At 44.7% G+C, this 15,920-nt stretch overlaps 1 protein-coding gene and 1 pseudogene across 1 annotated transcript in view; both read left to right on the plus strand.

The window, feature by feature from the left end:
- Nucleotides 1-15,920, plus strand: part of VSIG1 (V-set and immunoglobulin domain containing 1) — a 103,948-nt gene that overhangs the window by 69,379 nt on the left and 18,649 nt on the right. The window contains exon 3 of the mRNA XM_063937278.1: nucleotides 7,516-7,705. Within this exon, the coding sequence (XP_063793348.1) occupies nucleotides 7,516-7,705 (190 nt within the window). The remainder of the gene's footprint in view (nucleotides 1-7,515; nucleotides 7,706-15,920) is intronic.
- Nucleotides 5,192-5,310, plus strand: LOC134951085 (5S ribosomal RNA; annotated as a pseudogene).

The raw sequence follows: 15,920 nt of genomic DNA on the forward strand, positions 1-15,920 counted from the left end.
TGACTATACAGTATGTACAGTGCACTAAATGAGCGTCCAAGTCCCCTAACGGCATAAACGAACAGAATAAAGAAAAAAACAAAAAACAATTGCGCATATACCACACGTACAGCCCAGATCAACTCAAAACAGGTTCACCACACCATGACAAATGGATACAATAGAAAGGAGAGAGACCCAGTGGCGCAGTGGGAAAAAATAATGGAAATTGATACAATACAATTCCCTTTTTTTATAAGGGAAAAAAAGAGTTCGTTCCAGGTTTTTCGTTTTCCTTTCAAGAGTTCCACCTCGGGGAGAATACCTCAAACAGGGAAGAGAGAGAATCATTAGTGCAACACTGTTTTCTATGAATAGTCACACTCTTATCCTATAGTTACGCACTCACATTATTTAAATGTAATATGTGCTCATCATCCTCCACATTAGTTTTCTTCCTTCACCGCAGTATATGAAACTCAGAAGGAAAATATATTTAGTGCAACACTGTTTTTTTAAAAACAGAAAGGTTTATTACAGAATAACACTCACAATAGTTAAAAAGAAACAAGGCATATAGGACCTCCTTAGAGTACAGAATGACTCTCACGACAGAGGGATTCGGATCCAGCCGGTCCAACCGCAAAAGATGTCAACGTCCCCAAGATGTTTCCAGGAAAAAGTCCAAAGTCCTAACAACAGTCCACCTGCATAAACGAACACCAATGGGAAGGAATCGCTCTTTGCAGTACTTTTACACATGAACTTGTGAATCTTCCATGCAGTGTTGTGGGCTAGCGACAAAGGTTCTCACTTGCCACGCTGAGTGTCCTGGGTTTGATGGGGGTAGGGGTAGGCTGTGGAAAATACAGTGTTTTCCAATATGAGCATCCGAGTCCCCTAACAGCATAAAGGGGAGTGGGAAGGGTGAGGGGGAGGTGGGGATTAACCAGTGGAGGTCAGAGACGCTGTCGAAAATATTAATTGTCTGTCAGGACCCCAAAAAGAAACCAATAAATTAAAAGTAGTGTAGACAGATACAAACGAACGTGTTAAAGCAATGGTCCATTGATGTTCAGTTTATGTGAGCTATTAAATTCAATTAAAATGGGCTTAAAGCTTAATGTCTCCGGTTCTGAGGGCCCAATCGGTTCAGAATTAGGTTGGTATGGAAGAGTAGACAATTAGGTACCGGAGGATACCAACCCCAAGTTTCTGTGACCCCACAAGGCTCATGGCAAGCGTCGGAACCCATGGTGGGTCTGAATTAATGTGCCCATTATAGTCTATGGGAAAATGGGTCCATTTGCGTATTGATACCTCTGGTTCTAGGTGTCCCAGAGACTCAGGACTGGTACCATACAAAAGAAGAGACTCTTTGCTTTCAGGGCAGACCAACCACTAGTTTATGTGATACTGCAAAGGAAAGCCACAAGCAACAGTGTTTCGGGTCCTCTCCAGTTGTTCGCCCAGCTTGCACGGGATGCAGAGTTTCTGGCTAGATAGGAAATACTGTACAGAAATGCCAAGCATGGTAATTTGGCATCCAGGAACTTAGGGAGGAGCTTTTTTCTCTCTCCATTATACTTAGAAAGATTACAATGGAGAGAAATAAAAGCTCCTCCATAACTTCCTGGATGCCAAATCACTGTCCTTAGTATCTCTCTACAGTATGTTCTACTAGTGTACTAATTAGCACGAACAGCTTGTAACATAGAGTGGCAAGTTTAATCTTTCTATGCTTAATGGAGAGATAAAAGCTCCTACCTAAGTTCCTAGATGCCAAATCACCATCCTTAGTATTTCTGTACAGTATGTTTTACTAGTGTACTAATTAGGATGAACAGCTTCTAACGTACAGTGGCAAGTTTAATCTTTTTAGGTATAATGGAGAGAGATAAAAGCTACTCCCTAAGTTCCTGGATGCCAAATCACCGTACTTAGTATCTCTGTACAGTATGTTCTATTAGGGTACTAATTAGCGGTTTGTGCTGTTCATTCCCAGAAAGGACAACCTCTGGGTTGATTCCAAATGTGACTTTGGAAGGTTCAGAATCCAACCATGACTCTTGAGGCGTGTTGTGAGAACAATGGACTGCAGCAGCTTCTCCCTGGACGATGCCTTTATCAGCAGATCGTCCAGATATGGAATGATGTTAACCCCTTGTTTGCGGAGGAGAACCATTATCTTTGCCATCACCTTGGTAAACACCCTTGGTGCTGTGGAGAGGCCGAATGGCAGGGCCTGGAACTGGAAATGACAGTCCAGCAATGCGAAATGGAGATAAGCCTGATGCGGCATCCATATCGGAATGTGGAGGTATGCATCCTTGATATCCAGGGATACCAGGAATTTCCCCTCTTCCAGACCTGATATCATCGCCCTGAGAGACTCCATCTTGAACTTGAACTCCTTTAGAAAGGGGTTCAATGATTTTAGGTTCAGAATGGGCCTGACTGAACCATCCGGTTTCGGTACCACAAAAAGGTTCGAATAGTAACCTTTGTTCTGCATGTGAGGTGGTACTGGCACAATAACCTGTGCCTCCACCAACTTCTGGACATCTTACGGCAGTACAGTGCTGTCTGCCAACAGAGTTGGCAAGCCTCATTTGAAAAAGCGATGAGGGGGAAGACTTTGAAATTCCAGCCTGTATCCCTGGGATACAATATCTATCACCCAGGGATCCAGGCCGGACGATACCCAGATGTGACTGAAATGTCTGAGTCTCGCTCCCACCGGCCCCACCTCCAGGCCACACGGTCCGTCATGCGGAGGGCTTTGGCGTACCTGAAGCAGGCTTTTGTTCCTGGGAACCTGCAGCAGGTCGACCTCCCCTAAAGAAGGTATTGGACGGTCTGGCCTTTCTAGGCCTGTTAGGCCAAAAGGACTGCATTGCAGATGAAGAGAAGGATTTCTTCGGAGCAGGTGCTGCTGAGGGAAGAAACGGAGACTTACCCGCTGTATCTGTGGATATCCACGCATCTAGAGCTTCCACAAAGAGAGCCTGACCTGTATAGGGCAGGGACTCCACACTTTTTCTGGATTCCGCGTCGGCAGGCCACTGGCGCAGCCACAGTCCCTGACGAGCTGAAACAGACATGGAAGAGATTCCCGCAGCCATGGAACCCAGGTCTCTCATGGATTCTACCATAAAACCTGCTGAATCATGTATGTTGCGTAAATATAATGCAACATCATCCCTATCCATTGTATCCAAATCCTCAAGTAAGGTAGCCGACCACTTTACTATTGCATTTGCAATCCATGCCGTAGCAATAGTGGGACGTAATATGGCCCCTGAAGCAGTGTACTTTGATTTAAGCGTGTTATCAATTTTTCTATCAGCCGGCTCCTTTAAGGCGGTAGATCCTGGAACAGGCAAAACCACCTTCTTTGAGATTCTGGACACAGATGCGTCAACAGTCGGCAGGTTTTCCCATTTTTTCCTATCCTCCTCAGGGAAAGGAAACGCCACCAGGACCCTTTTAGGGACCTGGAATTTTTTCTCAGGGTTTTCCTATGCTTTTTCAAATATAGCATTCAATTCCTTTGACGCAGGGAAGGTTAGCGAGGCTTTTTTATTTTCAGTGAAAAAGGCCTCCTCAACCTGCTCAGGTGTGGTATCATTAACATTCAACACATCCCTGATAGCCTCTATCAACAATTGCACCCCCTTTGCAAGAGATGCGGACCCCCGCAACACATCCCCATCAACATCTGTCAGAATCAGTATCCGTGTCATCTTGTGTGACATGCACAAGGGCATGTTTGTGGGGGTATATAGCGGGGCATCCTGAGGTACCAGAATCGGGCCATACTGACATAAAGTTCTGTAATACCTGGGTTGCAGATTCATTACTTGCAACCCTGTCAGAAATCTGAAAAATCAATATTTTTGGATTAGTCACACACATGCACAGTATGATTATTTGTCCAATATGCCCATATTAAGTAGATCGCCTAGATAATTGTATAATGTACGCCCAGGATAACTGTTCTCAAATCGAAACCATCCCGCTATTCCAACAGTCAGAATTTTGTCTCAACTAACAAAAATGTTAGGATGGCATGTGTGATCCAGCCTGTCCTCAGATACCACAATCTAAGATTGCTGGTTGTGACGGTAACGCACTCCGGTCAATTAGGATAAATACACAAGGTCACTGCCACCATGTAATAACTGAAAGGAGTTTTTATGTTCTTTTGACAAATATTAATATTTCACACTTAGGGCCTTATTCAGGTTTGTTAGCAATTCCAGACAGTAATATCACATTCAGTCACACTAATAGTGCATGTATGTTAATTGCTTATTAGAGCATATGACTTTTTTCTTCTGTATGTGAGGCCTTGTCCTCTGATATGGGCCATTTTTTCAGTTTCCAACAGAGGCCAGCACAACACAGTATTATTTCATATATTATTATTTGCATGCTTATTCATTTATTTTCTTGTGGTACCTGACAGACATAGCCTATCATGCTCATTCCTAATCACAGATTAGCTGTTCTTTTCTCCTACTCAGAAATATGAATCTGTGTCATACTGCTTGATTTTTTTATATTTGATCTGCACTAACACTGAATTTTTGGCATTAAACATCATCACTGTACTTATTGCTTAGAAAAACCTATGTGCATGTAACATACATGCTTGTTTTCCCTCACTTTCTTAGTTTATTCTGGTAATACCGCTGCCTAGCACCATACCCTGTGATAACTGGCATCCCCTAGGAAGATCCTAGTGACAGCATTTAGGGGCAGGCTGCCCAATCAACCCATTTGTTTATAGTGGTGATAATACTGCCGCCCAATACCATACTCTGTGATAACCGACATTCCTAGGGAGGATCCTAGTGATAGCAATTGGTGGCAGGTTGCCACAACTATTTATTTATTGTGGTGATCATTTTTGCAGATAAGCCCCATCCACAGTGGAACTCTGTGTCCTCAAATTATCCCTAAATCCGGGTTACAACCCGAATAATCTAGATCAACTCACTCCTTCACCTGTCTCGTGGACTCTCATCCACGATCCACGGAACACAGAACCACGGATGTGGGTACTCTTGAACCGTGCCTAACGTGGACAGCAGATCCACCTATTTTGCTACCCTTTATTTTCCTTCTTCTTTTATTCTTTCTATTATTTTCCATCTAAGCATTTCTTATATAGGTGCACTCTCATTGGCGTACTGATCATACTATCCTCTACTACCATACCACGCTGCCATCGCCCGATCTCGTCCGATCTTGGAAGCTAAACAGCGTTGGGCCAGGTCAGTACCAGGATAGGAGACTGCCTGTGAACACCTGGTGTTGTAGAGTAGGAATTTGTTTCCTCTCTGTGTGAGAAGAACACGCCAACAGCAGTATCACCACTATTTCTATTCTACAATTCTTTATTTAGTCAGTTAATGCCCAGTGCAGTTCAATATTTCTTCTACTCACAATTGTGACACTTGTCAAACGATTCAGGTGCTAAAGTCTGGTGACCATTGATTAGTAACATAGACACTTAATATCAGTGATCATAGTTGGATATGTTTACAACAATGCTTTGACCACTCCTCGGTCCGATTAATACAGAAATCTGTACTGGTCAGGGGAAATGGTGGTATGACAATTCCGTGTCTACAACCTTTCCAATTACTCTTTGTAACAAGAGACCAGAACAGTTTAATATTTTTTCCAATTCCCTATTTTTTCATGGATCATTTAGATGGGTAAATTATGTTTACATTGATATCAATAAAAGTTATGTTTTAAATAATTCTTGATATATTCATAGGAACGCTTTCCTGTACAGAGTGCGCCCACACAAGAGCCTTCTTTCTCTCCCATTTCAGTCTATGCACTCTCTGGCTCTGGGCGCACCACCAACAAGGACAGCATACACAAGAGAAAATCCTAGATATTTTCTCGCTCCCGCTATTAAGGGTAATTAATTGTCCGTTTTTGGTTTATATACATTAATATATTTTGTGACCTGTGCCCGATCGCCCCAAGCTTTGTCCCATGTTTTCAAGGTCGACAGAGTTTCTAGGTCGACAGGTCAAAAGGTCGACATGAGTTTTTCCATAAAAATTTTCTTTTTTAGAACTTTTTAATACTTAACGATCCACGTGGACTACGATTGGAACGGTAACCTGTGCCGAGCGCAGCAGTAGCGGAGCACCTTGCCCGAAGCATGGCGAGCGAAGCGAGCCATGCGAGGGGACACTGTGCTCTAATTGGGCTTCCCGATTACTGTATGGAGAAAACGACACCAAACAAACATGAAAAACTCATGTCGACCTTTTGACCTGTTGACCTAGAACATGTCGACCTAGAAACCCTGTCGACATACAAACCCTGTAGACCTAGTGACTGTCGACCTAGACACTGTCGATCTAATGATCCACACCCGTTTGACCATGCCCACTCTTTCTGCAAATTGCTTCAGGATGATGTTGGGATTTATGTTATATTAGGTGAAGAGCATCTATGAACTCCAATTACCATCTACTCCGTCTGTGTGGGAGGCATAGGCAGTACAGCCTAGAGATTGTAGGCTGACTGTAGTTTACGTTAACACACCTCCAACCTATAGTCACAGAAGTAATCTGGACTACTGTAACTAGTGGAGCCTAGTGAATGTCTGCCAGAAGCATGCTTATAGCTTCTAAATCACACCTGCACCAAATTCCTTTGTTTTTGTTTTTTTTTAAATAGTTTTAAATTGTCACTTGCAACATCATGGTGACACGTACACATTATGGGGAGTGAGGACATACCTTACTGAAAATCAACTGGCAGGAACATCCCCCTCAAATACAGAATGGACAGGTGTGAGGTATGAATGGGATTACTAAAAGGAAGTATATTACGTCTAGGAATATATCTGCCCCTTAATCACAAATTATCTCATGATGACTTTGATCCTAATAGGATCCCAACATTCTTACACATTTGTAAAAGATATTAATAGTACTTTCATGGAAGTCTAACTTTAATGGGCCCTTCGTAAGACTCATTTGCAGACGATAGATTGACACACTGTACCTCCCAATATTGTCCTTGGACAAATCAAATACAACACAAAAAAGGAAAAAGGGCATGGTTCTACCACATTTGGTTACATACCCAGTAGTTCTAAGGTGCTGCTAACAACAGCCACGTTCACCAGAGACACCCTTTAACCATGTTGATGTCACCACTAACCATGGTATGTGTCAGCATACCTCTGAGTTTCCTGCAAGTCTAGACATACAGTTTATGCCTAATGAGACACTGGGAGATTGCCCTCAAATCAGGACTGTCCTGCCTGAATGGGGATAGCTGGGAGGTATGGGTTAGAATTGAAGGTTAGTAAAAGAAGATTTGGTAACCTGTAGCTATATAGTTGTGAAACTACAGATTTCGCTATTTGTTTTCAGGTAGACAATTCTCAAGTTGCCTACCTATTTTATATAGTGCTTTCAACTCTTGATTTTTTGGGAATGGGGGCATGTGTATGCTATAATTAAAACAGTCTGATGTTTTTTGTTCTAGGTTTATGTTTTTGGAAATGGAGTATCATATGCAATGGGAAGGTTTAAGAACAGAGTGACAGCATACAACGGCACTGGTAACGCTTCAATAACTATTTCAAACATGCAGCCACAGGATACCGGATTTTACTCCTGTGAGGTGACCAAGTTACCTGATATCGGTCAAGCACATCTTCGGCTGGTTGTACTGGGTATTTACAGCATACTGCATTCATCTCTTTTTGTAATTCCTGAAATTATTTAGATTGATGCACGTAGGATAGACATATAACATTTTAGTCATTTCAAACTTAACAAATATGAAAAATCCAATCCGATTTCCTGGGCGATCTGTGCCAGTAAAAGCATACAATTTTCCAATCCAATCATCCTTCTGAGTCCATTTGTACGAGTACTGTAACCTCCACTACTGACATACATCCCTATGATCAAGCCATATTTATGTAATCAACTTCTTCCCCCTCACCGGGAGTAAGGAACAAGATACACTCAACTGTAAATGAGGTACACATGTGCTGTACAGTGTACACAACTGTAAATGAGGCCCTGAAATGTTTCATATGTGCCAGACTTTAATTACCCCTAGTTTGTCATGTCTTGTAATGCAACCAAGTATAAAACCGTCTATAACTTTAATAATTTGCTCTGCCATTGTTTTGTTTTTTTGTGTGTAATCTGTTTTATTGAAAATATAGGAAAAACAATTTTATACAAAATGGAAAAACATATCTTCCATAACAATGTTGCTTAATACAGTAAATAGTGAGGTAAGCATGTCCAACAAATCATACAACTTGGCAGTACATTAAAATTACCGATTTCAAGCAGACTTAAAGTAACCAAGTTTTCTAGACACCATTTTATACTCATTGTATCTCAAGCGAGTTATAAATTGAATTAAACGGAATAGAAATAAAAAAGGATTTGCGGGTGGGGGGTGGAGGGGTGATGACCCAATCCAAAAAGCGCAGAGTAGAAATATCTATATTTGACTGACTTGTGATACACATCCTGATCTTACATTCCTTGTATCATAAATATAGTCTTTATATGCTGTCGATGTTTTATATTGTAGCCAGGGAAACCATGTAGCTATAAAATAGGATTTTAATACCTACCGGTAAATCCTTTTCTCCTAGTCCGTAGAGCAGGCATTCCCAACCACAGTCCTCAAGGCATACCAACAGTGCAGGTTTTAGTGATATCCAGGCTGCAGCACAGATGGCTAAATCAAAATAACTAAGCTACTAATTAAGTCACATGTGCTGAAGCCTGGATATCGCTAAAACCTGCACTGTTAGTGTGCCTTGAGGACCGTGGTTGGGAATGCCTGCCGTAGAGGATGCTGAGGACGCTTCAAGAACCATGGGGTATAGACGGGATCCGCAGGAGACATGGGCACTTTAAGACTTTGAATGGGTGTGAACTGGCTCCTCCCTCTATGCCCCTCCTCCAGACTTCAGTTATAGGAACTGTGCCCAGGGAGACGAACATTTTGAGGAAAAGGATTTATTGTTAAACTAAGGGTGAGATACATACCAGCTCACACCACTAAACACGCCGTACAACCTGGCATTAAACAGAATTCCAGTCAATGACATGAACAAAGTCAGCAACAGGCTGACCATAACTAAAGCATAACCTTTTTGCAACACAAGCAATAACTATTAAACAAGTACTGCAGATAGAGTCCGCACGGGGACGGGCGCCCAGCATCCTCTACGGACTAGGAGAAAAGGATTTACCGGTAGGTATTAAAATCCTATTTTCTCATACGTCCTAGAGGATGCTGGGGATGCTTCAAGAACCATGGGGTTTATACCAAAGCTCCAGAACGGGCGGGAGAGTGCGGATGACTCTGCAGCACTGATTGACCAAACATGAGGTCCTCCTCAGCCAGGGTATCAAACTTGTAGAACTTAGCAAAAGTGTTTGAATCCGACCAGTAGCCGCTCGGCAAAGCTGTAACGCCGAGACCCCTCGGGCAGCCGCCCAAGATGAGCCCACCTTTCTCGTAGAATGGGCCTTCACCGATTTCGGTAACGGCAATCCCGCCGTAGAATGAGCATGCTGAATCGTATTATAGATCCAGCGTGCAATAGTCTGCTTGGAAGCAGGAGCCCCAATTTTGTTGGGAGCATACAGGACAAACAGAGCCTCCGTTTTCCTAATCTGAGCAGTTCTGGCGACATAGATTTTCAAAGCTCTGACCGCATCGAGAGACTTTGATTCCGCCAAGGCTTCAGTAGCCACTGGCACCACAATAGGTTGGTTCATGTGAAACGATGAAACCACTTTTGGTAGAAATTGCTGACGAGTTCTCAACTCCGCTCTATCTGAGAACATCAAATCTGCCCCTGGGCCTAACCATCAAGATGAACAGGGAACTGTGGGGGAAGAGGACCAGGATCAGCAGGGACATCACCATTGCGTCTGAGTATGCCCCCTACATTCTCCTTCCCACCCGTACTAAGATCTGATCAAAATGTTATCCCACTCCTACTTCTGCCACTAGTTACCTGCTATTGTGTTTTTGTTTTGTTTTTTTCTTTCCTCTTCATTGCTCGCTTCCACCCCACCATGTGTTTTCCTGTAATGTTTACCTCCACTGATTGCACACCTTTCCATTGTGCCCTACATGCAGGGTACATCATACTACTACATAAGCATCAGTTTTCCCATATATGAACTTGGCCCTTGTATGGATCACCTTCCACAGTGTAACCTCCAAAGTGCGCCCAACATGGCTGCCCCATATGGTACACTTGTGGATGGGATGAAAAATACATGGACCTTGTGGTTTTGTTGGAACCCTACTCTAAACTGTAGGACTCTGAAATCACCCCCATTTTGTGTCATCTCTTCTAGGGGTAGACTATTCCACCCTGGGTAATCCTACGCGGAGCGCCCAAGATGGCTGCTGCACTTGGTACCTGTGAGGGTGGAATACACAACCCTTGGAAGTTATTACCCAAAATGCCTACACCATTCCTGCGTTATGCTTTCTGTGGGCTTAAGGTTTTTCTTTTATGTCTGTGTTGCTTATCTATTGTTGTATTACTCAAATCCTCTGTATCATGTGTATTGTTTTTGATGTCTGTAAAGCGCCTTGAGTCCTGTTGGAGAAAGAGCGCTATATAAATAAAATTATTATTATTATTATTATTATTACATGGAAGATCAAATAGGGGCTCTTGTGAGACAAAGCCGCTAATTCAGACACCCGGCTTGCGGACGCCAAGGCCAACTGCATGAGTGGAGTCCAAGTGAGGAATTTGAGCTCAACCTTATGTAAAGGTTCAAACCAATGAGACTGCAGGAACTGCAACACCACGTTAAGAGCCCATGGTGCCACTGGGGGCACAAAGGGAGGTTGAATGCGCAGCACTCCTTTCACGAAGGTCTGAACTTCTGGAAGGGAGGACAATTCTTACTGAAAGAAAATTGATAAGGCCGAAATTTGTACTTTAATGAAGCCTAACTTTAGGTCCGCATTCACACCTGCTTGCAAAAAATGGAGAAAACGCCCCAGCTGAAATTCTTCCGTAGGAGCCTTCTTGGATTCACACCAAGACACATATTTTCTCCAAATACGGTGGTAATGCCTCGCCGTTACTTCTTTTCTAGCCTGAAGTAATGTGGGAATGACTTCACTGGGAATACCCTTTCGGGTTAGGATCCGACGTTCAACCGCCATGCCGTCAAACGCAGCCGCGGTAAGTCTTGATACACGCACGGTCCTTGCTGTAACAGGTCCTCTCGTAGAGGAAGAGGCCAGGGATCTCATATGAGTAATTCCTGAACATCCGGATACCAGGCCCTCCTTGGCCAGTCTGGAACAATGAGTATCGCCTGAACCCTTGTTCTTCTTATGATCTTTATCACCTTTGGAATGAGTGGAAGTGGAGGGAACACATAGACCGACTGAAACACCCACGGTGTCACTAGGGCGTCCACCGCTATTGCTTGAGGGTCCCTCGACCTGGAACAATATCTCTGAAGTTTCTTGTTGAGGCGAGACGCCATCATGTCTACTTGAGGAATTCCCCAACGACTTGTCACTTCCGCAAATACCTCTTGATGAAGACCCCACTCTCCTGGATGGAGATCGTGTCTGCTGAGGAAGTCTGCTTCCCAGTTGTCGACGCCTGGAATGAAGACTGCTGACAGAGCGCTTGTATGTCTTTCCGCCCAGCAGAGAACTTTTGTGGCCTCCGCCATTGCCGCCCTGCTCTTTGTGCCGCCCTGGTGGTTTATGTACGCCACTGCTGTTATGTTGTCTGACTGAATCAAGACGGGCAGACCGCAAAGATGATGTTCCGCTTGCAGAAGACCATTGTAAATGGCCCTTAATTCCAGAATGTTTATGTGCAGACAAGCTTCCTGGCTTGACCATTTTCCCTGGAAATTTTCCCCCTGTGTGACTGCTCCCCAGCCTCGGAGACTTGCATCCGTGGTCACCAGGATCCAATCCTGGATCCCGAACCTGCGTCCCTCTAGGAGGTGAGAACTGTGCAGCCACCACTTGAGAGAGATTCTGGTCCTGGAAGATAGGATTATTTTCCGGTGCATGTGCAGGTGAGACCCGGACCACTTGTCCAACAGGTCCCACTGAAACACCCTGGCATGGAACCTGCCAAACTGAATGGCCTCGTAGGCCGCCACCATCTTCACCAGCAACCGAGTGCATTGATGAATCGACACTCTTGCCGGTTTCATAATCTGTTTGACCATGTTCTGGATTTCCAGAGCCTTTTCCACTGGAAGAAAGACTCTCTGTAATTCTGTGTCCAGAATCATACCCAAGAATGACAGCCGTGTTGTCGGAACCAACTGTGATTTTGGCACGTTTAGGAGCCAACCATGTTGTTGGCAGAATTGCCATGGAGAGCGTAACGTTTTTCAGTAATTGCTCCTTGGATCTCGCCTTTATCAGGAGATCATCCAAGTACGGGATAATTGTGATTCCTTGCTTGCGCAGGAGAACCATCATTTCCGCCATTACTTTGGTGAAATCCTCGGAGCCGTGGACAGACCAAACGGCAACGTCTGAAATTGGTAATGACAATCCTGAACAGCAAACCTCAGGTAAGCCTGATGCGGAGGATATATGGGGACGTGTAAGTAGGCAACCTTTATGTCGACCGACACCATAAAATCCCCCTCCTCCAGACTGGAGATCACTGCTCGGAGAGATTCCATCTTGAATTTGAATTTTTTCAGATAGAAATTGAGGGATTTTAGGTTCAGAATCAGTCTGACCGAACCATCCGGCTTCGGGACCACGAACAGGCTCGAATAAAAGCCTTCTCCCTGCTGTGACGGGGGTACCGTGACAATGACTTGATTTTGACACAGCTTTTGTATTGCAGCGCATACTACCTCCCTTTCCAGAAGAGAAGCTGGCAAGGCCGATTTGAAAAATCGGTGAGGGGGCACATCTTGAAACTCCAATTTGTACCCTTGAGCTACTATTTCTAATAGCCAAGGATCCAGGGCCGAGCAAACCCAGACCTGACTGAAGAGTTGGAGACATGCCCCCACCAGTGCAGACTCCCGCAGAGGAGCCCCAGCGTCATGCGGTGGATTTGGCAGAAGCCGGGGAGGACTTCTGCTCTTGGGAACCTGCCACAGCTGGTGACCTTTTTCCCTTTCCTCTTCCTCTAGTAGCAAGGAAGGAAGACCCTCATCCTTTTTTGTATTTATTGGGCCGAAAGGACTGCATCTGATAGTGGGGCGTTTTCTTTTGTTGTGCAGGAACATAAGGTAGAAATGATGACTTACCCGCGGTAGCCGTAGATACCAGGTCAGTGAGGCCGTCACCAAACAAGACACCACCTTTATACGGCAGAGACTCCATAGCCTTCTTAGAGTCAGCATCAGCATTCCATTGATGAATCCACAATGCCCTCCTAGCCGAGACTGCCATGGCATTGGCCCTTGATCCCAAAAGGCCAATATCCCTTGCAGCTTCCTTTAGGTAGGCTGCAGCGTCCCTGATATAACCCTGTGTCAAAATAATGCTATCCCTATCCAGGGAATCTATATCAGATGACAAGTTATCTGCCCACTTTTCAATAGTGTTACTCACCCATGCCGATGCAACGGCAGGCCTGAGTAGCGTACCCGAAGTGACATAAATGGATTTCAATGTATTTTCCAGCTTACGATCCGCAGGATCCTTCAGGGCTGCCGTGTCAGGAGACGTAAGCGCCACCTTTTTGGACAGACGCGATAGAGCTTTGTCCACAGTGGGGGTTGACTCCCACATTTCCCTGTCCCCAGAGGGGAACGGATATGTCACTGGAAATCTCTTGGGAATCTGTAATTTTTTGTCAGGATTTTCCCAAGCCTTTTCAAAAAGATTGTTCAGTTCATGAGAGGGAGGAAACGTTACCTCAGGTTTCTTTCCTTTAAACATACAGAGTCCCTTGTGTCAGGAACAGCAGGGTCGTCCGTGATATGTAAAACGTCTTTTATCGCCACAATCATGTACTGAATGCTCTTAGCCAGTTTAGGATTCAATCTGGCATCACTATAGTCGACACTGGAGTCAGAGTCCGTGTCGGTATCTGTATCCGCTATCTGGGTAAATGAACGCTTTTGTGACCCCAAGGGGGTCTGTGCTTGTGACAATGCATCCTCCATGGATTTTCTCCATGCTTGGTTCTGAGACTCCGATTTATCTAATCTCTTATTCAATGGATCCACATTTGCATTCAAACCACTCAAAACATTTACCCAATCAGTAGTCGGCGGTGCCGACAGGGTCACTCCCACAGTCTTTTCTGTCCCCACTCCAGCCTCCTCCTGGGAAGAGCACTCAGACAAGTCGACACACTCGTACCAACACCCACAACCACACTGGGGATATAGGGGACAGACCCACAGCAAAGCCTGTTAGAGAAACACAGAGGGAGTTTTGCCAGCTCACAACCAAGCGCCTATCCCGGTTCTGAAACGTTTAATATAATGCCTCAGACCTATTAGCGCTTTTAATATTCATAAAACAACATCAAATTACTGTGCCCCCCCCCCCTGTTTTGCACCCCGTTACTTGTACAGCAGTGTAGGAGGCCAGGACCAGCGTCTCTGCAGCTCTGTGAAGAGAAAATGGCGCTGATTAGAGCTGTGAGGGCTAAGCCACGCCCCCTTAATGGCGCGCTTCAACCCCGCTATTTTCCCCATATTTATACTGGCGGGGGTCTGGTTTTAGTGCCCAGGCACTTTATACCGCTTTTGCCAGTCCATCCTGTAGTGCCGCTGTGTGTGTGGGAGCATGGCGCGCTGCGCGGTACCTCAAAGCCGTCACTGAAGTCTTCTGATCTTCTACTCACCCGTCTTCTGACTTCTGGCTCTGCAAGGGGGGTGACGGCGCGGCTCCGGGAACGAGCATCTAGGCGTACCTAGCGATCAGATCCTCTGGAGCTAATGGTGTCCAGTAGCCTAAGAAGCAGAGCCTTGAAACTCACAGAAGTAGGTCTGCTTCTCTCCCCTCAGTCCCATGAAGCAGGGAGCCTGTTGCCAGCAGGTCTCCCTGAAAATAAAAAACCTAACATAAAGTATTTTTCAGATAAACTCAGGAGAGCTCCTCATTGTGCATCCAGTCTCACTGGGCACATAATCTAACTGGAGTCTGGAGGAGGGGCATAGAGGGAGGAGCCAGTTCACACCCATTCAAAGTTTTAAAGTGCCCATGTCTCCTGCGGATCCCGTCTATACCCCATGGTTCTTAAAGCGTCCCCAGCATCCTCTAGGACGTATGAGAAATTCAGCTAAGTTATCTCTGGAGGACAATAGAATGTCGTCCATGTTCAGATAATAATCAACTCTGGAAAACTAGAGTCTCCGTGAAGGCGGGTTGGGAAAGATGTCTTATAGTTAGATAACGATGTGGAGAAGTGCATTAGCAGCCAAAAAGCCGTGTCAGAGAGTATATCATGGGAGACACCTATGACATCGTCCCAGTACGGCTTAATCATTGGGCAGGTCCACCAGATATGTAACAGTGTACCTAACGCCTTTTGGCACCTCCAACATTTATCTGACACCGTGGGATACATGATATGCAGAAGAGAGGGATGCCTACACCATCACATTAAAATTTTATATTGGGGTTTCTCTTACTTGAATACAAGTAGAACTGTTGTGGGCTTTGACGAATATGGCCTCCCACCCTTTCTCTGTAAGGGATACACCCAAATCTCTTTCACAGGCAGCTGCAAAAGGGGGAAGCTTCTGAGAGGCGATCTTTTGCAATAGTTTGTATAGGATACAGATCAATGCCTTTGGTTTTTACTAGAATAGTGGCTGAGAATAAAAATAAATGAAGATTTCATGAGTAGGGGAACGCTTGCAACTTTGGGTCTTGGAAGAAGTTGCAAGTACTGTATGCAGACCATGTCA

This window comes from Pseudophryne corroboree, chromosome 8, assembly GCF_028390025.1.
Source record: "Pseudophryne corroboree isolate aPseCor3 chromosome 8, aPseCor3.hap2, whole genome shotgun sequence".
NCBI lineage: Eukaryota > Metazoa > Chordata > Amphibia > Anura > Myobatrachidae > Pseudophryne > Pseudophryne corroboree.